At 39.6% G+C, this 22,392-nt stretch overlaps 1 protein-coding gene across 1 annotated transcript in view; it reads right to left on the reverse strand.

Annotated features, from left to right (window-relative positions):
- Positions 1 to 22,392, reverse strand: part of LOC105443099 (mucin-2-like) — a 62,644-nt gene that overhangs the window by 13,411 nt on the left and 26,841 nt on the right. The window contains exons 19-39 of the mRNA XM_030990896.1: positions 21,483 to 21,509; positions 19,370 to 19,641; positions 18,922 to 19,117; positions 15,418 to 16,617; positions 14,825 to 15,093; positions 14,028 to 14,163; positions 13,098 to 13,193; positions 11,376 to 11,408; positions 9,300 to 9,323; positions 8,866 to 8,970; positions 7,666 to 8,106; positions 7,124 to 7,336; positions 6,297 to 6,737; positions 5,699 to 5,911; positions 4,380 to 4,403; positions 3,947 to 4,051; positions 2,750 to 3,190; positions 2,207 to 2,419; positions 1,381 to 1,821; positions 838 to 1,050; positions 12 to 452 (exon numbers count right to left, since the gene is read on the reverse strand). Coding sequence (XP_030846756.1) covers positions 12 to 452; positions 838 to 1,050; positions 1,381 to 1,821; positions 2,207 to 2,419; positions 2,750 to 3,190; positions 3,947 to 4,051; positions 4,380 to 4,403; positions 5,699 to 5,911; positions 6,297 to 6,737; positions 7,124 to 7,336; positions 7,666 to 8,106; positions 8,866 to 8,970; positions 9,300 to 9,323; positions 11,376 to 11,408; positions 13,098 to 13,193; positions 14,028 to 14,163; positions 14,825 to 15,093; positions 15,418 to 16,617; positions 18,922 to 19,117; positions 19,370 to 19,641; positions 21,483 to 21,509 — 5,544 coding nt within the window. The remainder of the gene's footprint in view (positions 1 to 11; positions 453 to 837; positions 1,051 to 1,380; positions 1,822 to 2,206; positions 2,420 to 2,749; positions 3,191 to 3,946; positions 4,052 to 4,379; positions 4,404 to 5,698; positions 5,912 to 6,296; positions 6,738 to 7,123; positions 7,337 to 7,665; positions 8,107 to 8,865; positions 8,971 to 9,299; positions 9,324 to 11,375; positions 11,409 to 13,097; positions 13,194 to 14,027; positions 14,164 to 14,824; positions 15,094 to 15,417; positions 16,618 to 18,921; positions 19,118 to 19,369; positions 19,642 to 21,482; positions 21,510 to 22,392) is intronic.

The following is a 22,392-nucleotide window of genomic DNA, read 5'->3' on the forward strand; positions in this document are numbered from 1 at the left end:
ATTATATTCACCTGTCTCGATGCATCCATCAAATCGGACGACAACGTCTACTGAAGAAGCGTTTTGAGGGACAATGTCGGGCACGGAAAAGACCAAAGCATCCACGGGTTCTTCTCCGAGTGCCCCAAGTCTAAACATTCCGGTGGTTGGCCCACTTGAATTAATTTCACCAATGTCTTGAGCTGTCGTTCCGTTTGAAAAAGTGACGCTGTCGAGACGAATCATCATGGGCGGACTTCCTGTTGTTGCATCGTCAACACTCAGGATGACGGCTGTCACTCTGGTCAGGACCTTGTATCCAGCATCACTACTTCCGAATCGAACGGTGATTGACGATGTCCCACTGGAAAGTGTGACAGTTTGATCTGGAGTAACGTTAGCCATGTCGGATGTCTGGAGTGTTATCACTGGATCCGGCTTACTATCATCATTCAGGTTTTCCGCGCAATCACCTGACACGAAATCAAATGTCACACAAAAGAAAAGAGACACACAGCAATTAGACACAGAGGGGCGCTGTAAAGTTGTTGCATTATCCCGCATTTCCCTTTGCAGAACACACCATGTACTATATTGATATCACCAAACAGAACAAGGCACAACAAGCACGAATAATTAAGTATGTTATAAACAGCTCCATCTACATTTCTGAAAAATGTTATCTCTGTGTGGCCAATGCTACATCATAAATTCTAAACTGTACACTTCCTTCTGCATTTAGATACCTCAATGATAATACAATTTTAAGCCAAGTTAACAAGGTGAAGTATTTTTAGTACATGGTTTTTATACTCTGGGAATATAAAGTGATTATTTGGAGGTGAAAAGGATAAATACCTGGAGTTGTTGTTGCCAATCTAGTAGTTGTTTCAGTGGTGGTGACTTCAGGTGTCGTTGTCGTGACGGTGGTTGTCTCTTCGACAGCTGTGGTACTTCCTGTTGTCATGACTGCAGTCGTCACTTCTGTCGTGGTAGTGGTAGCCGGTGTTGTAGTGGTTGCTGGTGTGGTGGTGGTAGCAACACTCGTGGTCACCACTGTAGTTATGGTCTCTGTATACACACATTTGGAAGAACAAGCAGAAATGATCTATTGTACATATACCAGAAAATGAAATGCTTTGATCCGTGTCTTGTGTTAAAAAAAATCCATATTTAAACCGAGGTTAAGTTCATTCTGCTGCGATTTTTGTACATCTAGAAAGTAAACAGGATAATAGTATCAACTTTCATTCTCATTGTTTCCTTCTAACGAGTAACATGCATAGTTTACATGTTATACATGGTACAGGACTCGAAGGAAAATGCGGGATATGATGCTGCCCATGTTGCCTATTAACATACGGAAAACATTTTGTTTTATAGAAAGAAAGTTACGTTCACCTGTCTCGATGCATCCATCAAATCGGACGACAACGTCTACTGAAGAAGCGTTTTGAGGGACAATGTCGGGCACGGAAAAGACCAAAGCATCCACGGGTTCTTCTCCGAGTGCCCCAAGTCTAAACATTCCGGTGGTAGGCCCACTTGAATTAACTTCACCAATGTCTTGAGCTGTCGTTCCGTTTGAAAAGGTGACGCTGTCGAGACGAATCATCATGGGCGGACCTCCTGTTGTTGCATCGTCAACACTCAGGATGACGGCTGTCACTCTGGTCAGGACCTTGTATCCAGCATCACTACTTCCGAATCGAACGGTGATTGACGATGTCCCACTGGAAAGTGTGACAGTTTGATCTGGAGTAACGTTAGCCATGTCGGATGTCTGGAGTGTTATCACTGGATCCGGCTTACTATCATCATTCAGGTTTTCCGCGCAATCACCTGACACGAAATCAAATGTCACACAAAAGAAAAGAGACACACAGCAATTAGACACAGAGGGGCGCTGTAAAGTTGTTGCATTATCCCGCATTTCCCTTTGCAGAACACAACATGTACTATATTGATATCATCAAACAGAACAAGGTACAACAAGCACGAATAATTAAGTATGTTATAAACAGCTCCATCTACATTTCTGAAAAATGTTATCTCTGTGTGGCCAATGCTACATCATAAATTCTAAACTGTACACTTCCTTCTGCATTTAGATACCTCAATGATAATACAATTTTAAGCCAAGTTAACAAGGTGAAGTATTTTTAGTACATGTTTTTTTATACTCTGGGATTATAAAGTGATTATTAGGAGGTGAAAAGGATAATACCTGGAGTTGTTGTTGCCAATCTAGTAGTTGTTTCAGTGGTGGTGACTTCAGGTGTCGTTGTCGTGACGGTGGTTGTCTCTTCGACAGCTGTGGTACTTCCTGTTGTCATGACTGCAGTCGTCACTTCTGTCGTAGAAGTGGTAGCCGGTGTTGTAGTGGTTGCTGGTGTGGTGGTGGTAGCAACACTCGTGGTCACCACTGTAGTTATGGTCTCTGTATACACACATTTGGAAGAACAAGCAGAAATGATCTATTGTACATATACCAGAAAATGAAATGCTTTGATCCGTGTCTTGTGTTAAAAAAAATCCATATTTAAACCGAGGTTAAGTTCATTCTGCTGCGATTTTTGTACATCTAGAAAGTAAACAGGATAATAGTATCAACTTTCATTCTCATTGTTTCCTTCAAACGAGTAACATGCATAGTTTACATGTTATACATGGTACAGGACTTGAAGGAAAATGCGGGATATGATGCTGCCCATGTTGCCTATTAACATACGGAAAACATTTTGTTTTATAGAAAGAAAGTTACGTTCACCTGTCTCGATGCATCCATCAAATCGGACGACAACGTCTACTGAAGAAGCGTTTTGAGGGACAATGTCGGGCACGGAAAAGACCAAAGCATCCACGGGTTCTTCTCCGAGTGCCCCAAGTCTAAACATTCCGGTGGTAGGCCCACTTGAATTAACTTCACCAATGTCTTGAGCTGTCGTTCCGTTTGAAAAGGTGACGCTGTCGAGACGAATCATCATGGGCGGACCTCCTGTTGTTGCATCGTCAACACTCAGGATGACGGCTGTCACTCTGGTCAGGACCTTGTATCCAGCATCACTACTTCCGAATCGAACGGTGATTGACGATGTCCCACTGGAAAGTGTGACAGTTTGATCTGGAGTAACGTTAGCCATGTCGGATGTCTGGAGTGTTATCACTGGATCCGGCTTACTATCATCATTCAGGTTTTCCGCGCAATCACCTGACACGATATCAAATGTCACACAAAAGAAAAGAGACACACAGCAATTAGGCACAGTGGGGCGCTGTAAAGTTGTTGCATTATCCCACATTTCCGTTTGCAGAATTCAACATGTGCTATATTGTAATCAACAAGCAGAATAGAGCAATGGCAGAATGTGATTAACTTACAGAACCATTCGCCCTTCGTGTTTTTTACGATTTCATTCGGGTCATTTTGCGATGGCTTTACAGATCGTTACGAGTTAATAGCAGCACTTTACGTTTAATTACGAGTACTTTACGAATATATACGTATACTGTACGTATTCTTAAGTATTGTTTACGATTTAGGGAAAAGTATAAAACATGCAAAGTCTGAAGGACACGTAACCAACTCGAAACTATTGTAACAACACGTAAATAGGTCGTAGCTCAGACGTAAAGGCTTTGATGAATTGTAATATTCCGTAATATACTCGTAACGATCCGTAACAAGCTAGTAAAATGCCCGTTAGTTGCTCGTAGTTATCCGTGACAACACGTATTAAATCGTAACATTTTGACGTAAGTACGATGTAATAAATCGTAATAAACCGTAAATAGCTCTCAATAACTCGTTGCAATCTTAAATCGGTTGTAAAAGTGGGCAAATTGTAATAATCCATGAAAAATATGTGAATTTGTGCGATCAGTAAGGACTCGTAAGGCAAATCCGTGTATGTGAAGGGGGTATTATGGGCAAAAATTTAGTATAAACAAAATTCCAAAATCCTACCAGGCGTTGTTTGGCCAGAAGTAGTTGTAGATAGGGTGGTAGTCTCACTGCTTGATGTGGTGGGCGTAGTCACAGCTGATGTTCGGGTCCTCTGTGTGGTAGTATCTGTGACATGAGGGCAGCAATAATTGGACAAAAAGATTCGAAGAAAAGCCAAGGGAGGCAGGTGATTTTTCTAAGCGAATTCTAATGTAGAATAACTTTGAATAATGAACAAAATTTTGATTGTTCATTTGCATGTACACATGCTTTAAATATTTGAGAGACTGTTGTATGATTTCTGGTTTCAAAGTGATATAGGCCTACATTAGTTTCAAGCGCCTATATAAAAGTTCCATATCCAGTCTAAGGTAATCCAGCTGAGAGTTGCTATTACTTTGTAAAGCAATTCGAAACTAGATTGTATAGACAAAATAACGACATTTGTACTTACCCGTGTCACCCCTATCGGTTGGTTCTGTTGAATGAGACAGGAGAGTAATTGTTATTGTTAAGGTAATTTATCAATTTGAAATGATGTTCAACAAAAATGAGGATCGTTCATAGATAATCCAAGTTTGGCACTACTTTCACTTCCCTTGAAGAAGAGGGAAGGGTAAAAGAGAGTTATCTGTTTTAGTGTAGTACCTACAAGAAATTAAATATAAAATTTAAATCTTTGTTACGTTTTGAACATCTCCCTTGTAGCACGAGGAAAGATGTTGAAACAGAGTGTACACTCTGGAAAAGGAACGAATGGGAATTTGGTGGTATAGTGATTTGTTTTTGTATCTGCCAATCCAAGGTTTGGAGGTTGAATCCCAGTCTGACATTAAAATCCTTTTGCAGGACGTTAATCCATTTTTTGCCACACTCCAGTCAGGTGTTATCAGTTACACAATATGCTAGAGCACTGTATATTTGGCATCTCGGCCATGATGAGGGTACTGATGCTGGATCCTCAAGACAAGTGTTCTTTTTGAGGAAAAACACCTGTATTATGAATGCTATTTATTATTATAATTATTAATATCGTAATTAGTATTGCATTGAAGCCCTTAGTCGTGCCTTTTATTATTCAACGTATGTATATATATACCTATTCTCCTTCTTCTTCTTTCAAACTTTCATTCTTCTTAAGTGCTTATATATGAGCCTTATCTAGGTCCATTCATCTTCTCTGTTCTGTTCAAATTTCCCATGCATATTTTATAGCATATCATCATGGTTACTGAGTTCTTTCTTTTCTACTAAATTATTCCTGCATGAACGTTCAGGCACCATTTTGTCCGTTTGAGCTCTGTTTTCTCGCCTTCATATCTGCCTGCCTACCCCCACTATGCTAGATACTACAGACTTGTAACAAATTGCTCTAGATATTCCAGGAGTTGCTTTTTTCCAACTGTAATGGATAACCCGCTCTTCAAGATAACATTTCAATACTCTAAAATCAAAACCGTAATTGAGCCTTGCACAATGTATTGAACTTCTTGAAATAGTAATCACGAAATACGAACAATCGCTATAACTTACTCATATCAATTCCTTTATTTCTAAGTTTTTCACCATATATTTTTTTCTTGAAACTCTGCAACGCCTTAACCTATTTTTAGGCACGAATAAATTACACGTTGCGAACCCCATACACCTTTTTTTGGAAGTAGATACTTCAAGATTATACCCTTTACAGCAAAATATACCGGTGTGATCCCCTTGTAAATGTTTTACACTAGTAGTTTGAAGTCCTTATTCGGATTTGGAAAATATAAATACCTGGAGTTGTTGTTGTCATTGTGGTAGTTGATTCAGTGGTGGTGACTTCAGGTGTCGTTGTCGTGACGGTGGTTGTCTCTTCGACAGCTGTGGTACTTCCTGTTGTCATGACTGCAGTCGTCATTTCTGTCGTGGTAGTGGTAGCCGGTGTTGTAGTGGTTGCTGGTGTGGTGGTGGTAGCAACACTCGTGGTCACCACTGTAGTTATGGTCTCTGTATAAAAACATTTGGAAGAACAAGCAGAAATGATCTATTGTGCATATACCATGAAATGAAATGCTTTGATCCGTGTCTTGTTTTAAAAAGAATCCATATTTAAACCATTCATTCATTCATTCTGCTGCGATTTTTGTACATCTAGAAAGTAAACAGGATAATAGTATCAACTTTCTTTCTCATTGTTTCCTTCTAACGAGTAACATGCATTGTTTCCTTCTAACGGGTAACATGCATTGTTTACCTGATATACATGGCAATGATCACTGGAGCTTGCTTTACCTGGTACAGGACTTAAAGGAATATGCGGGATATGATGCTGCCCATGTGGCCTATTAACATACGGAAACCAATTTTTGTTAAGAAAGTAAATTATATTCACCTGTCTCGATGCATCCATCAAATCGGACGACAACGTCTACTGAAGAAGCGTTTTGAGGGACAATGTCGGGCACGGAAAAGACCAAAGCATCCACGGGTTCTTCTCCGAGTGCCCCAAGTCTAAACATTCCGGTGGTTGGCCCACTTGAATTAATTTCACCAATGTCTTCAGCTGTCGTTCCGTTTGAAAAAGTGACGCTGTCGAGACGAATCATCATGGGCGGACTTCCTGTTGTTGCATCGTCAACACTGAGGATGACGGCTGTCACTCTGGTCAGGACCTTGTATCCAGCATCACTACTTCCGAATCGAACGGTGATTGACGATGTCCCACTGGAAAGTGTGACAGTTTGATCTGGAGTAACGTTAGCCATGTCGGATGTCTGGAGTGTTATCACTGGATCCGGCTTACTATCATCATTCAGGTTTTCCGCGCAATCACCTGACACGAAATCAAATGTCACACAAAAGAAAAGAGACACACAGCAATTAGACACAGAGGGGCGCTGTAAAGTTGTTGCATTATCCCGCATTTCCCTTTGCAGAACACAACATGTACTATATTGATATCACCAAACAGAACAAGGCACAACAAGCACGAATAATTAAGTATGTTATAAACAGCTCCATCTAAATTTCTGAAAAATGTTATCTCTGTGTGGCCAATGCTACATCATAAATTCTAAACTGTACACTTCCTTCTGCATTTAGATACCTCAATGATAATACAATTTTAAGCCAAGTTAACAAGGTGAAGTATTTTTAGTACATGTTTTTTTATACTCTGGGAATATAAAGTGATTATTTGGAGGTGAAAAGGATAAATACCTGGAGTTGTTGTTGCCAATCTAGTAGTTGTTTCAGTGGTGGTGACTTCAGGTGTCGTTGTCGTGACGGTGGTTGTCTCTTCGACAGCTGTGGTACTTCCTGTTGTCATGACTGCAGTCGTCACTTCTGTCGTGGTAGTGGTAGCCGGTGTTGTAGTGGTTGCTGGTGTGGTGGTGGTAGCAACACTCGTGGTCACCACTGTAGTTATGGTCTCTGTATACACACATTTGGAAGAACAAGCAGAAATGATCTATTGTACATATACCAGAAAATGAAATGCTTTGATCCGTGTCTTGTGTTAAAAAAAACCATATTTAAACCGAGGTTAAGTTCATTCTGCTGCGATTTTTGTACATCTAGAAAGTAAACAGGATAATAGTATCAACTTTCATTCTCATTGTTTCCTTCTAACGAGTAACATGCATAGTTTACATGTTATACATGGTACAGGACTCGAAGGAAAATGCGGGATATGATGCTGCCCATGTTGCCTATTAACATACGGAAAACATTTTGTTTTATAGAAAGAAAGTTACGTTCACCTGTCTCGATGCATCCATCAAATCGGACGACAACGTCTACTGAAGAAGCGTTTTGAGGGACAATGTCGGGCACGGAAAAGACCAAAGCATCCACGGGTTCTTCTCCGAGTGCCCCAAGTCTAAACATTCCGGTGGTAGGCCCACTTGAATTAACTTCACCAATGTCTTGAGCTGTCGTTCCGTTTGAAAAGGTGACGCTGTCGAGACGAATCATCATGGGCGGACTTCCTGTTGTTGCATCGTCAACACTCAGGATGACGGCTGTCACTCTGGTCAGGACCTTGTATCCAGCATCACTACTTCCGAATCGAACGGTGATTGACGATGTCCCACTGGAAAGTGTGACAGTTTGATCTGGAGTAACGTTAGCCATGTCGGATGTCTGGAGTGTTATCACTGGATCCGGCTTACTATCATCATTCAGGTTTTCCGCGCAATCACCTGACACGATATCAAATGTCACACAAAAGAAAAGAGACATACAGCAATTAGGCACAGTGGGGCGCTGTAAAGTTGTTGCATTATCCCGCATTTCCTTTTGCAGAATTCAACATGTGCTATATTGTAATCAACAAGCAGAATAGAGCAATGGCAGAATGTGATTAACTTACAGAACCATTCGCCCTTCGTGTTTTTTACGATTTCATTCAGGTCATTTTGCGATGGCTTTACAGATCGTTACGAGTTAATAGCAGCACTTAACGTTTAATTACGAGTACTTTACGAATATATACGTATACTGTACGTATTCTTGAGTATTGTTTACGATTTAGGGAAAGGTAAAATACATGCAAAGTCTGAAGGACACGTAACTAACTGGTTACTATTCGTAACAACACGTAAATAGGTCGTAACTCACACGTAAAAGCTTTGATGAATTGTAATATTCGTAATATACTTCTAACGATCCGTAAAGAGCTAGTAAAATGCCCGTAAGTTGCTCGTAGTTATCCGTGACAACACGATCTAAATCGTGACATTTTGACGTATAAAGTACGATGTAATAAATCGTAATAAACCGTAAATAGCTCTCAATAACTCGTTGCAATCTTAAATCGGTTGTAAAAGTGGGCAAATTGTAATAATCCGTGAAAAATATGTGAATTTGTGCGATCACTAAGGACTCGTAAGGCAAATCCGTGTATGTGAAGGGGGTATTATGGGCAAAAATTTAGTATAAACAAAATTCCAAAATCCTACCAGGCGTTGTTTGGCCAGAAGTAGTTGTAGACAGGGTGGTAGTCTCACTGCTTGATGTTGTGGGCGTAGTCACAGCTGATGTTCGGGTCCTCTGTGTTGTAGTTTCTGTGACATGAGGGCAGCAATAATTGGACAAAAAGATTCAAAGAAAGCCAAGTGAGGCAGGTGATTTTTCTAAGCGAATTCTAATGTAGAATAACCTTGAATAATGAACAAAATTTTGATTGTTCATTTGCATGTACACATGCTTTAAATATTTGAGAGGCTGTTGTATGATTTCTGGTTTCAACGTGATATAGGCCTACATTAGTTTCAAGCGCCTATATAAAAGTTCCACATCCAGTCTGATGGTAATCCAGCTGAGAGTTGCTATCACTTTGTAAAGCAAATCAAAACTAGATTGTATAGACAAAAATATCGACATTTGTACTTACCCGTGTCGCTCCTTTCGGTTGGTTCTGTTGAATGAGAAAGGAGGGTAATGGTTATTCGTTAAGGTAATTTATCAATTTGAAATGATCTTTAACATAAATGAGAGAGTGCAAATGAAGTAAGATAAATTACAAAGCTCTTCTCCACGCGATCCAAAATTGGTTCCCGGTAGGATTCAAGTATGAATGTGATTAGACTAGTTTGTGTTCACCCACCTATGGGAACGCTCCCCAAGGAGTAGAGAATTTGGGCTTGAATGTCGGGAATATTAATTCAATCCAGTGACAATTTTATTGTTAATAATTATAAACCCCTCTTTAGAAATCTAGCCATTTGATTGGTCGAGATTGGAGTCGTGATTTTAGCCAGGTCCCGTAAAGAAACGAACAATGCCAGTAACGGTCTCATGAGTGAGATTCCCCAAAGATTCCGGGTACCGGGAAAATAGTAAAATGTTGATGAGATCCCCATTGGTGTAAGTTTTCAAAGTTACTTTGAGCGAGCGCGGATACCATACAGTACTTTTTGTCTGCCATTCGCAAATGATTGTAACATTCAGTCATCTTTCCAGCGAAGATTAACAGATAGTGTCTCACATTTCCTGTGATGTTTTAACCAATCTTTACTCAAGAAAAGGATAAGGTAAGAATTCTTGGTAAATTTTTGTGTGAATTCGGTATATAAAAGATATATCGACTGCTTTAATATTCGAGGCCTGGCTGATTGTATACTGGCTTTCGGTTACGCCCGGCCAGGCGCGCCTCCGGGTCATGGCAGGATACAACGTCCCTTGAGGCGGCCCTCCCGGGGGGCACAGTGCCCCTTTTTTTAAGCACCCTAAAAGCGCCCCTATTAATTAGTAAAAGTGCCCCTTTCACTTTTAAACTCTGATAAGTGCCCCTTTTAATTGGACACGTGCCTCTTTTCCTTCGCCAAGTTCTCATTTTTCTTTGCAATAAGTGTCCATTTTCCATTCTCATAAGTGCCCTTTTAAATCTCTAGTAAGTGCTCATTTTCATTTACGAGAAGTGGCTTTTTCACTTTTTATAAGTGCCCCCTTCACCTCTGATGTTTGCCCTATTCAATTCTGAGAGATGCCTCTTTTACTTTGACAAATGCCCCTCCCCCTTTTAATAACTACTCCCATTTTAACTTGGATAAGTGCCCCTTCTTAATTCACGTAATTGCTCCTTTTCATATCTGGTCATTGTCCCTTTTCAGGTGCGATGAGAGCCTCTTTTCACCTCTGATAATTTTCCTTTTAACAATGATACGTGCCCCTTTCTTTTCTTATAAGGGACCCTTTTTCCTCTCATCATTAAAGGCGCTCCTAATTTCAAGCGACTAAGAGCGATTTCCACCAAAGCTCGTTTGCTACGCTCGCACGAATCTATAGATGATATACTTATGTTACTTATCAAAGATCTTTTCAGTCTTTCGTTATGAGAAAGTGGTTATAACCCATTAGGATTGGGTTTTCCCTCATATAAGGTGTAATTTTTCGCACTGCTACCTCACAAATCTATCAAATTTTCCTCTCTCGCTTCGCTCGCTCTCAAAATTTTGTTCAGACCATCCCACCCAACTGCAAAGCATGATGCTTAAGCAATATCTTGTATGGTATATAAAGTGAAACAAATATTGAAATCATCAATGATAATGTAATCACAATGTAGGGGTATATACAAATGTCTAAAGAATTGTATAATTTCGCTTTGAGATTTCCCTTTGTAGGTGCCATATTTGTCCAGAAAGTGCCCTTTTTCGTGGTGCTCCCCCTCCCCCACTGTGGAAGTCGCTCGGCTGCCTCTGAAGTCCTCTTGAGCATATAAAAAAACCAGGCCTCTCATAGCAGTCGATATATCTATATTATAATAATAATACAAATACAGTTATCAATTTGCTCGGTTGTAAATGACAAAGTGCTTACATCAGCAAATATTATTGCGAGATGTATTGAGACCACATTAAAAAAATTAACGATGGTCTTAAGGTAATTTGCAGGTAAGTAGATATTCATTAAAGCTGAGTGCAATTATGATAGGATGGTGAAATACGAGACTAACAAGGGTTTGTACCTGCTGTTGTTGGAGCTCTTGTAGTGGAGGATGCTGTTGTAAATGTAATGTGACAAATAAAGTAATTATTCATACGTTATCGAAATGTATCAATCTTAACATCAAACATGTATATCTGCATTAGCCATTTTAAAAACAATTGGCTAAAAAATCCAGTACGCATTATAAAATGAATTATACTCTAAACTTCATCTTGATCCATGACTTATGTTTCATAATGTCCAGTACTAGTAAAAACTTATGTAAACAGGGCGAGCTGGTTTGGTAGTACTAATTGGTTTACTAATAATTCGAGTCTGGAATATCGCGAAAAGTATGTTACCATTAGTGTAAACGTTATTTGCTTCCGTTACAATGCGAGCTCTCAATGCTATTACATCTATAAAAGCATTAAAACTTAATAAATAGTTGATAAAACAATCATATTGAAACACAACAGACTCATGGTTGAAAAGGATCAAAAAATATAATTTTATGATGCACAGCCCAGCTTGAAGCGCTGAAGTTGAACGGGAATGAGGAATGGCAAGAATTCGCTCGGTTTTTATAGCCCTCGAGCCCGGACGCGAAATTTTTATTCCCAAACAGGTTTGCAATTTCTTATATTTCCGTTCTTCTGATTGGCTGATAGGTTCTACGTCATTAGCAGCTTGAAAAGAGGTCACAATTAGACTTTGATTATTTATTGCTTTGCCTATGGACCTATTACGCTTTGCCTCACTATTTATAAAGTCAAACAAACTGAATAAACTGAGTTTTGAACCCTCAAGTCAACTTCAAAGGTGCTATTAGTAACACGCTGTCCTTACCGATTGAGCCAACGATGGGTTGTTAAAAGTGATTCTGCATGATTTCTATAACCCTATCACTCAACCTAACGGTTACGTCATTGTTAATGACGTAACCTATCAGCCAATCAGATGACCAGCTATATTAGCATTGGCAAACCTGTTTAGGAAAAAAAATCGCAGCTCGGACGGGATTTCACACGCTCTAGGAGCGCGTTCTAATGTACTAAGAACGAGATGAGGACGAGTTGAACTGTCTTTGAATGGCATGGTCGGGTTACAAACTAGTTCGAATGGGTGTGGACGTATTGGGAACGAGGTAGAAGTATTAAATAACGGGTTTAAAGATGAAGATCAATATTGGAAACGCCCCAATTTTAAAAAATGAAATGGAAGCTCTTTTTACCAATTATGTGAAAGAATATGTTTTGACTAATATATGATGATACAAATTTTGCCGGGAAACCGCCTACTCAATTGATATATTTGGTAAATTAGTTTATCAACACGGTCTGTGAGAGATAAACGCGCGTGTCGCGTACGTGTGCGTATAGTCCCATGTACATCTTTCTGTGTGCAGTGCTTGTAACTTTACGAAGACTGGGCCAAATTTCAGTGCAGTACACACCAATACTTAAATGCTAGATGATCAACCTTTTCTGATCGACTCCACAACGTTTCTTTCACAATGCAATCGCATGACCATAACTGGTCTTTACCTTTAATCTGATTACAGGAAAAGGTGTATGAATATTCGTCTAACAAAGACCATGATATTATAATTTTTGTTATCATTATAATCATTATTATTTTTGTTAATTATAATTATTATATTCATTGTTGAAATATTCATTATTATTACTATTATCATCAGTATTATTATTATTATTATCATTTTTATCATTAGTATGATCATCATCATCACTGTACTCACTCGTGGTAACAATGGTCTCATTCGGTTCAAAAGTGGTAGAAGTTATTGTTGTTGTTTCTACACCTTGACTCGTTGTAACCACGGTTGTCTCAATTTCTGAAAGCAAGGCACAATAGAAAATGATAATGAAATGCAGAGCACATTATGTATATCCTTCATCATATTTTATGAAACTATTTTCAATCCAAACATGACACCTGTCGACTCGACAAGAAATAATATTTCTTTCTGACCATTTGTCGCTCAAAAAAAGAAATAAGCAACTGTGGTTTAACGCTTCACGTCTGATGCCTAGGTCACATTTTCCACCGCGGCCGTACGGTCTGAAATATATACGGCCAATAACAATTATAGGCTAGGACCGCCGCAGCATTCCTATGACGACATACGGTAGCGGTCATATATGTTAGGGTAGCTGCACGGCGTCTTTTGAATTTGTGCAGACAGAAGATCTGCGACTAACGTACGGCCTTTAAAGTGATAACGCACGGTCGCATTAGGGCATCCCTGCGGCGGCCGTAGCTTTTTGACAAATACTAAGGCAGACTCAATGTAGCCGCAAGGTGCCCGCAAGGCGGCTGAAGGGGAACCATACGGCGACCGTGCGGCCAGACTGATGCTTCCGCTTAACCCCTGGAGTATTTAAAACGCAAGGCTATCGTACGCCCGACGTACGGTCGCCGTGGAACCGCACTATGGCATGGCTTCGGCGTGTCTAATCGCTAAGGCGAACCTAGAAATGAAAACAGTTATAACTCTGCGTTATAATCCCACGGCGACCTGTACGGCCTGTAAAGATAGGGATACGCCCAAGGGTGACCCTGAGGCTGCCGCAATTATGTCTCGATTTCGGGGGCGTACGGCCGCCGTATCCTAACCGTAGCGCAAATGTGACCTAGTCATGAAGGAGCCTTTAAAAAAAACTCTCACCTGCACAACCGTAGATTTGTAATCTCCAGGTAACGTTTGTTGCATCAACCGGTGTAATCAATAGATTGGTTACTGCATCAGGAATGTTGATATAAACTCGATCCGCACTTTCTTCCGATCCATCGACGTCAAACTCCTGCAAAATGGTACATGCATGAATACAACTTGTGCTCTTAAGGTACCCTTCACTGAATTGTATGTGTGTTCATTAATGTTTTTATTCTTTGGTAATAGGTGGTTAACGTTCTCCCGAACTCACTGTTGGTATTAATAAGTGGACCACGTGGGCTGAAAATATTTGACAGAAATGTCATACCAGCCGTAATGACTAACAGGTTTTTGTTTTTATTTGAGCCGAAATGCTTTTATTCCATTGAAAATTGTTTGCTACCTACACTGCCAACAACACAAAACATCAGTGAGAATAGCCATTCAACAATAAATGGGTCTCTGAAATAATATTGCCCCCCCAAAAAAAAATTGGGCATCAGGCCATTCAAATGTTGAAGGGTATTGGAGAGATCCTACGGCTCGTCCACGATTTTGGGTAGAACGGAGAGGCATCTTGAAAGTTTTAGTCAAAACCATGCAGTCGCGAGACTACGGTTGACATCTATAGCTTAATCCTCATTGTTTCTCAATCTTTGTTTTCATTGTTGAACTAGAATGTCTTACAGCTGCACAAGTCCGTTAACAATTCAACAGGTATTTGCTCTGTTTTATGATTTAAGAGTTTCCACTTTCTTTGTTTTTTGCCCTGTGTGTATTTTGGAGGGAAATAAGTTCTGAAAACTCACCGTTGGCGTTTCATTGCCACCTACATACTGTTGGCTACTAGTCTGGGCAGTTCTGTACTGCACTCTAAAGGAACTAGTCAACCCTTGAACTGCTAGACGTGTTACCCGTACTGGCTGCAAGAAACTAGCTACAATCCCGGATGATGGATTACCGGAATCAGATTCCCAAGCCTGTGCACCCAGGTCTGAAATGCTGTCACTTGGAACAGCGCTCAAATCGTTGACACTCACGACTCCGTTCAATTCTACCAGGGGTTCAGCACAAACCTCTGAAAAGATTAAACAAAAAGAAATCTCTGTATTTGTTGTTTTTGCTAATGTCGCATACTTTTCTCTCCATTCAAAATAATCATGCTAATTTCAATTTACCCTTCACCTTTTAATCAACCCTAACTCTTTTGATTGAGGAGAGAGTGTATGCTATTCATAGTTCCATAAAACAAAGAGGATTTGGTTAATCATGTATGCTACTAAGAATTTTAAAATGTATATGTTTTTAAAATATAAACGGTAAATAACACCAATTAAAGGAAGCAGTTATTTTTTATAATTGATGCCCTTCGCTGAACTTGTAAAATATACTTATATATTACCTGGTGTAGTGGTGGTAGGCGTGGATGTTATAGCTGTAATGGTAGTTGTAGGAGGCCTGGGGGTCGTTGTGGGTCTTATAGTGGTCGGAGGAATCGTGGTTGTAGCAGGCCTGGTTGTGATATTTAAAGTCGTTGGAGGCCTGGTGGTTGTAGAAGGCCTGGTTAGAATTGTTGAAGTTGTTGGAAGCCTGGTGGTTGTAGGAGGCCTGGGGGTGGTTGTGGGCCTTGGAGTCGTAGGGAGAAGAGTGGTGGTTGTAGGAGGCCTGAGGGTGGTTGTGGGTTGTGGAGTCGTTGGAGGACTCGTGGTTGTAGCAGGCCTGGTCGTGATATTTAAAGTCGTTGGAGGCCTGGCGGTTGTAGGACGCCTGGTTGTCGTAGGAAGCATGGTGGTTGTAGGAGTTCGGATGGTTGTAGAAGGCCTGGTTGTGATATTTAAAGTCGGAAGATTGATGGTGGTTGAAGGAGGAGTGCTGGTTGTAGGAAGCCTGGTGGTTGTAGGAGGCCTGGATGTGGTTGTGGGCCTTGGAGTCGTAGGAAGAGTAGTGGTTGTAGGAGGCCTAGGGGTGGTTGTGGGCCTTGGAGTCGTAGGTAGAAGAGTAGTGGTTGTAGGAGGCCTGGGGGTGGTTGTGGGCCTTGGAGTCGTAGGGAGAAGAGTAGTGGTTGTAGGAGGCCTGGGGGTGGTTGTAGGAGGCCTGGGGGTGGTTGTGGGCCTTGGAGTCGTAGGGAGAAGAGTAGTGGTTGTAGGAGGCCTGGGGGTGGTTATGGGCCTTGGAGTCGTAGGGAGAAGAGTGGTGGTTGTAGGAGGCCTGGGGGTGGTTGTGGGCCTTGGTGTCGTAGGGAGAAGAGTGGTGGTTGTAGGAGGCCTGGGGGTGGTTATGGGCCTTGGAGTCGTAGGTAGAAGGGAGGTGGTTGTTGGAGGCCTGGGGGTGGTTGTGGGCCTTGGAGTCGTTGGGAGAAGAGTAGTGGTTGTAGGGGGCCTGGGCGTGGTTATGGGCCTTGGAGTCGTAGGGAGAAGAGTGGTGGTTGTAGGAGGCCTGGGGGTGGTTGTGGGCCTTGGAGTCGTAGGAGGCGTGGTGGTTGTAGGAGGCACAGCGGTCGTAGGTCTAGTGGTGATTGGAAGAGTAGTAGGTCTCTGCCCGGTTGTTGTGAAAGACGTGGTCGTTGTTGGCCTGGCAGTAGTGACTGTAGTTGTTATCACCTCTGCAACGTAGAAGCGTATGGATACAGAAAATGCAATGGTTAAAGCAAAAATGATACAGAAAAGAACATCTAGAAACAAACCTAGAAACAAATCTATAAACGATATAGTATTTTTTTTCTAATAAAGAAGAAAAAGCCGCTCCCATGAAACGAAGAGGATTTGGTAAATCACGTTTGCTCCTAAGAATTCAAAAATATATATATATATTGATATTACCGTTAAGGATCCCCAAATAGTTGAAGCAAATTTCTTGTTCTTGATTTCCACTGCTCATTTAACCCATTGACTACTGAATTCTCATATTTCTCATAGGTTTAATTGAGAGCCACCCGGTTGCAGAAAAAAAATGGGTAAACATTTGTGTTTCAGCAGGTGAAAATATTAGACAACATAAACTTCTTGGAAATGCCTCTCGTGACTGCAAAGGAGTTGGATAGCACCACTTTCTTTTCTAATATCTCTCTGGTCTGAAGGGAACATTTGATTGGTAATTTGTTCGTGTTATGCAGTGTCCAGTCATACTAATTTTTACTGACATTTGTTTGTGTATGGGGTTCATGGGTTGACTTGGACCCGATATTAATAGGGGGGTCTGTTGGTGGTAAACCCAACAGTCACGGTCAGGCTGACGATGAGGGGTGAAATCTTAAGGGGGAATGAGGTGCCTATTTTATGACAGGTTCCTTGCCGATACTTGAAAAAGATCGAGAGATTAATGGTGGCTATACATGAAACTACATGGCATAAAAAGTGACATACATAGCCTACCTGAAACATCATACAAACAAATAACATTGCAATAATGAGGATGAATGTGCGAATGGATAATGAAGAAAAAAAACACTGATGCAAATAATTCCAAGAAGAAAAATGATGAAATGAGGATCGTCAAATCCGTATTTTCATTTTAAAACAAAGAAAACAATAGTATTTTTTTTAAAGAATAAAATGAGCAAAAAGGATTGTGAAATGTTAAGAGGAGCCTACCTATCGCAAATTTAACATTAATTGAACTGAATAGATTAAATGATAGATAAATATGAATGAAACTCAATGAAACAAATTTCGACATACCTGAAACACCATACAAATACATGAAATTGCGTGCATGATAATGAAAGTACAAATGGACTGTGATAATGAAGTAAAAAAAAAAGAGATAACACGAATAATGACAAGAAGAAATGTGATAAATAATGGATCATCATGTATAAATCTTTTTTTTTTTTTTTCAGAACAATAAAACAGAATGATTTTCTCAGTAGGAAAGAGTGGAGTGATTTCTAGGTTTATGAAATATAGCACGAAAGCCTCTACATCTAAAATGATAATGATGGTGATGATTAGCTTGAGAGGAAGCCTACATATGAAACATGATAATGATCTTAATGGAAAAGGATTGATTATAAATGAATTTCATATAAATGAAATCCACAGCAATCCTTCCACCATGTGGTGTCTTTTTTTATGCCGGTCTGCATGTGTGGCAAGGAGCGATCATGCCAATTATAGATTATTAATCAATTAATTTTATTAATCTCCCTTCCAATGATTGAACTATACTTTGAAATATAAAAAGGAAAGTCAGGATAAAAACCGTCATTCATTTTTAATGTGTATAAAAGGATGATGGCCTTGATTGAAAGTAATCAAAAGGCTATAAAAACAACCCGTTTACTTTACACGTATAAACATGGATGTTTAAAACATTCGAGTATTGATGTATTACATTCTTGATAAGCATGATAAATGGTTGAAAAGGAAATATTGCTAGGAAGGTAGCACCTATGCACAACGTAACAAACAATGTGAGGTTGATGACAATTTCAAAGATAATCTGACAAGAAAATAATGAGGCAAAATTCTTAAACTGTAATACAAGTTGCATTAAAAGATATCCATGCATGAGCTAAGATGTTTAATTATACAATATACTTGCATACAAAGAGTGATTGATTTCGTATTGCAATATAAATAGATTACGAAAAGAAAATGTCTATTTACAAGACATGCGTGCGAATATAAAAGGTGATTAATGGCTGTAGTTTGCGGATAGTCAGGAGCACGTTCTCACGGACATGCACGATTAGAAACCGCCTTGTCTGAATAAATGCCAGTGAACATAACTTTATATTTCTGCATCATGACTGTATTCATAGAACCTTAGGAATACATGTATGTGGGGTACAAACTACCCGAAAGGACGGAAATGTGAGTAATTTCCTTGATAAAAATTATTTTAGGGATCAAGATTGTTCTTCCCCTGTTACATCCAAACATTGTATATGTCGGAAGAGACTCACTAGACGGGGTGGTACTTGGTGTTGGACCAAACGTGGTAGAAGCGTTCCAGTTATGCATTGATGTTACTGTTGGAACCGTTGTTCTTATAGAGCAGTTAGTGTCTTCACTAGGTACACAGTCGAAGTAGTATTCACTGCTAGAGATATTCTTCGTGCATGTGCATTTCTCACAATTTTCCCTGTAGTATCCCTCCGGCTGGTAAGGAAGGAATAAAATGCAGATAATATAATGACGTTCAAACACGATATTTGTATTAATCTATAGACTTTGAATACATTGGTGATTTGTTCTAAAATATGAATGATAATGATAATGGATCTCTCTGGAGGTTTCGAAAATCAAGTTTCTTGGTCTAATCAAATCTTACAAAATGTTGAATCGTAACAGAAAAGATGGAGACATATCAGAAATATAAGGGAGGAGAAAACAGTTTGTTATACAACTCACAGTATATGGGATGGAATTGTGTTCACAGAATACACATCTCCCTTCAAGCGGCTTAACACACGCATCCGAGTTAAAGTATTGACCAAGCTCCTCCTGCCTGGCGCCAACATAGTTGCTGTTGTCCTTCACATAACCCTGGTTGCATCGGCATTGTGGATTGAAAGCCGGCGAAAAGAGAGGATTGCAATCAAATGGGACTGTCCAAGGCATATCACCATCGCTCTCCCACTGATCCTCACACGTGTACGTCACGTGACATAGGTCAGGACAAACTGTCGACAAAAGAAAATAAGAATTGGCAATGTTCCGTCAACATAATACTCGATTGGCGCCAAACACCATGTTTAGAAGAGTCACTGCTGGAGTAAATGTCGGTGCTGTACGACTTCCAACTGTTCGAGTACTTGCAAATACGGTACATGTATATGTATATGTTATGGTAAATCTCCAGAAACGTTTCTTTTAAGAAGGCCCATAGGCCAGTGCAATGCAATATGCTGATCAGTTCGAAAGAATTTCGACAGTATTTTATCAACATGGGGGATAATAAATAAGCTCATACATTATGATATATGGTAAATTTGTTATTTCTAAAGACCGCACTTCATTTCATATTCACGAACTATGATATCGCTCTCTTCCTCATCACGATGAAAGCACGATAATTCCAGGCTAAGGTTTGGATTTTCTTCTCTCCTAACTCTACTGATATCATGTTTTCTATATCTACTAAAGACTATATCTAATTTTCATTACTGGTGTTATTGCATGCCGCTAACATCTGGAGAAGAAAACAAATCGTGATTGGTAAAATTGGTTGGCCTACACTTTTATAAAAACACACATAACAAGTTGTTAATCGATATAAATAAGAATAGGCCAATGTTTAATAATCATCAATAAACTTGGCATAGAAATGCGGTACGGATATTAAATCTGAAGGTAAAGTATAATTTGTTACTTGCTAAAAGGAACGCTAGCGGTGCTTAAAGAGTGTAACATTTTAAAATACTAAAATGACCAGAATATGTCATAGATGAACGTTTTATTTCCTGGAGAAAAAAATTGCTGAACAGATTTGTGTTCTCATCTGGCACCGGTGATAAAGCGGTTTCGTATAATACTCGTATTCGTTAATAATTTAGATTCATAGATAAATAGAACTATATGGGTAGTAATATGAATGGATGAGATGGGGCGGTGTGAATATGTAGATGAGATTCCTACAAATTCCTAAAACTCTGTAAGGACATGGGTACTTTAAGGGCTAATTTGGTAATGTTGTTCTTCAAATTTGCAACAATATTTTCTGTTAATGTTACGTTGATTTAGTTAAAATAAGATTTAAGGTAATTGCACATAATACACATGGGTAATCATGCTAACGTCTCTAAAAACTACATACGTGGCCAACTTTGATAGAAAACCAATGTCAATGATTTGAGATTCTCAACTTGTTGCCAATCTAAAGTTTTTAAAGCTTTTCTACCTTTCTAACATTCCTGGCATCAAATGCATTAGGGCCATGCAACAAAGGTGACAATAGTGTGTGCATAAATGTTTGACTTTCTACTCATACATGTAAATCTCTGAATAAAGAAATTGAGTCAAACAACAAAATGTGGAATGACTTTCTCGAACACGTTTTTACGGCGCTTCTTGCGTATAAGAATGCGTACGCGTATCTTCATAAGCGAATTTTTAAGGAAAATATTAGCCTTTATTTCAGTTTTCCGGCCAATCAATCATGAATATTTATGATGCAATCTTTTTTTTCTGCGTCGCTTAGTTTCCAGCATGGGAAAATGACTGAAGTTTCATCTTTCATAAATGTATATAATATATTATTTAAACAATTAAATGTGAACCTACCTTTAGTCTTGCCTTTATTACGCCCCTGAACTGCAAGTCACTGTCAACAGCGAAGGAGATCGCTCGCGTTCTTCACAGAAAACGTTTTACCGTTTTGTCTCTTGTAATACCAGTACACTTTTTAAATTACATTCTTTGAGAGCGGTTGTATTGTAATACGTGAATAATTCAGATATTTACGGTAGGCATGATACATTTAAACGTGAAATCATTTCAACTGGGAAAACGCAATCAGAATTACCTTCCCCGGTGACTGTAGTTGTAGGAGCTGCAAAAGAGAGAAAATGGCTAATTACTTAGTTATTTGCATTTGCAAATCAGGCAATGATTTACGAATACAATTCCTCTCTCTTATCCTTCAATATGAACGTTACGTGTCCGGAAAATGGCAGAAGGAAAACAACAAACGACAATGGGAGACATTGATTAAACGGAGGATCCAAGGTTATGAGAACAAAAGTTTTTTTTGGAAAAACTCTAAATTCCACGTTCACAGGATAGGGTATTAATGTTTTGGTTTAAATTCAAGTGCCTTATACCCCCCAGTCATGTCGATGAGACCGAAACCAGACCGACAACAGACAACCAAACAATTACGTTACCCGCAAAGATCAACAGTCAGTCGGTTTGTCGGTGAGACTAATACCTCAGCAGTCACAACGCCCAACCGACTCCATACCTATTACAAACCGACCGACTCATCGACATTTAAGGGATTGGGCATCTTTGTCTCAGATTCTAAACATAATCCTTGATTTAGCTCATGTTGCAATCATAATTTATATAAACATTAAGGTCAGTCAGGAATTCCATGACGTTTAAAAGCCGATCGCATGTCTGATTATCAAGATATTTATGATTGGAATTCGAAATTTCAAAAACCGTTTTCCCAACGGTTTTTATTACACTACATTATAATGGGGAAAATGAGTATGGTAAAACCAGTCACTCAAAGATCTCTACTTTTTTTGATGCACTTTATGATCATTTTGTGGGGCTTTGTCAAAAGACTTAACTCCGTTTCATTGAAGATCAGCCATGCATCAGGTCTTTCGTCTTCTTTGTGCATGGCTGATCGTCAACGGAGTTAAGTCTTTTGTCAACTCTGTTAGTTGCTACGACAGGCAGCCAGTGAAAACGAACTCGTTTAA

Source organism: Strongylocentrotus purpuratus, unplaced genomic scaffold (genome assembly GCF_000002235.5).
Source record: "Strongylocentrotus purpuratus isolate Spur 01 unplaced genomic scaffold, Spur_5.0 spur5_scaffold_19, whole genome shotgun sequence".
Taxonomy (NCBI): domain Eukaryota; kingdom Metazoa; phylum Echinodermata; class Echinoidea; order Camarodonta; family Strongylocentrotidae; genus Strongylocentrotus; species Strongylocentrotus purpuratus.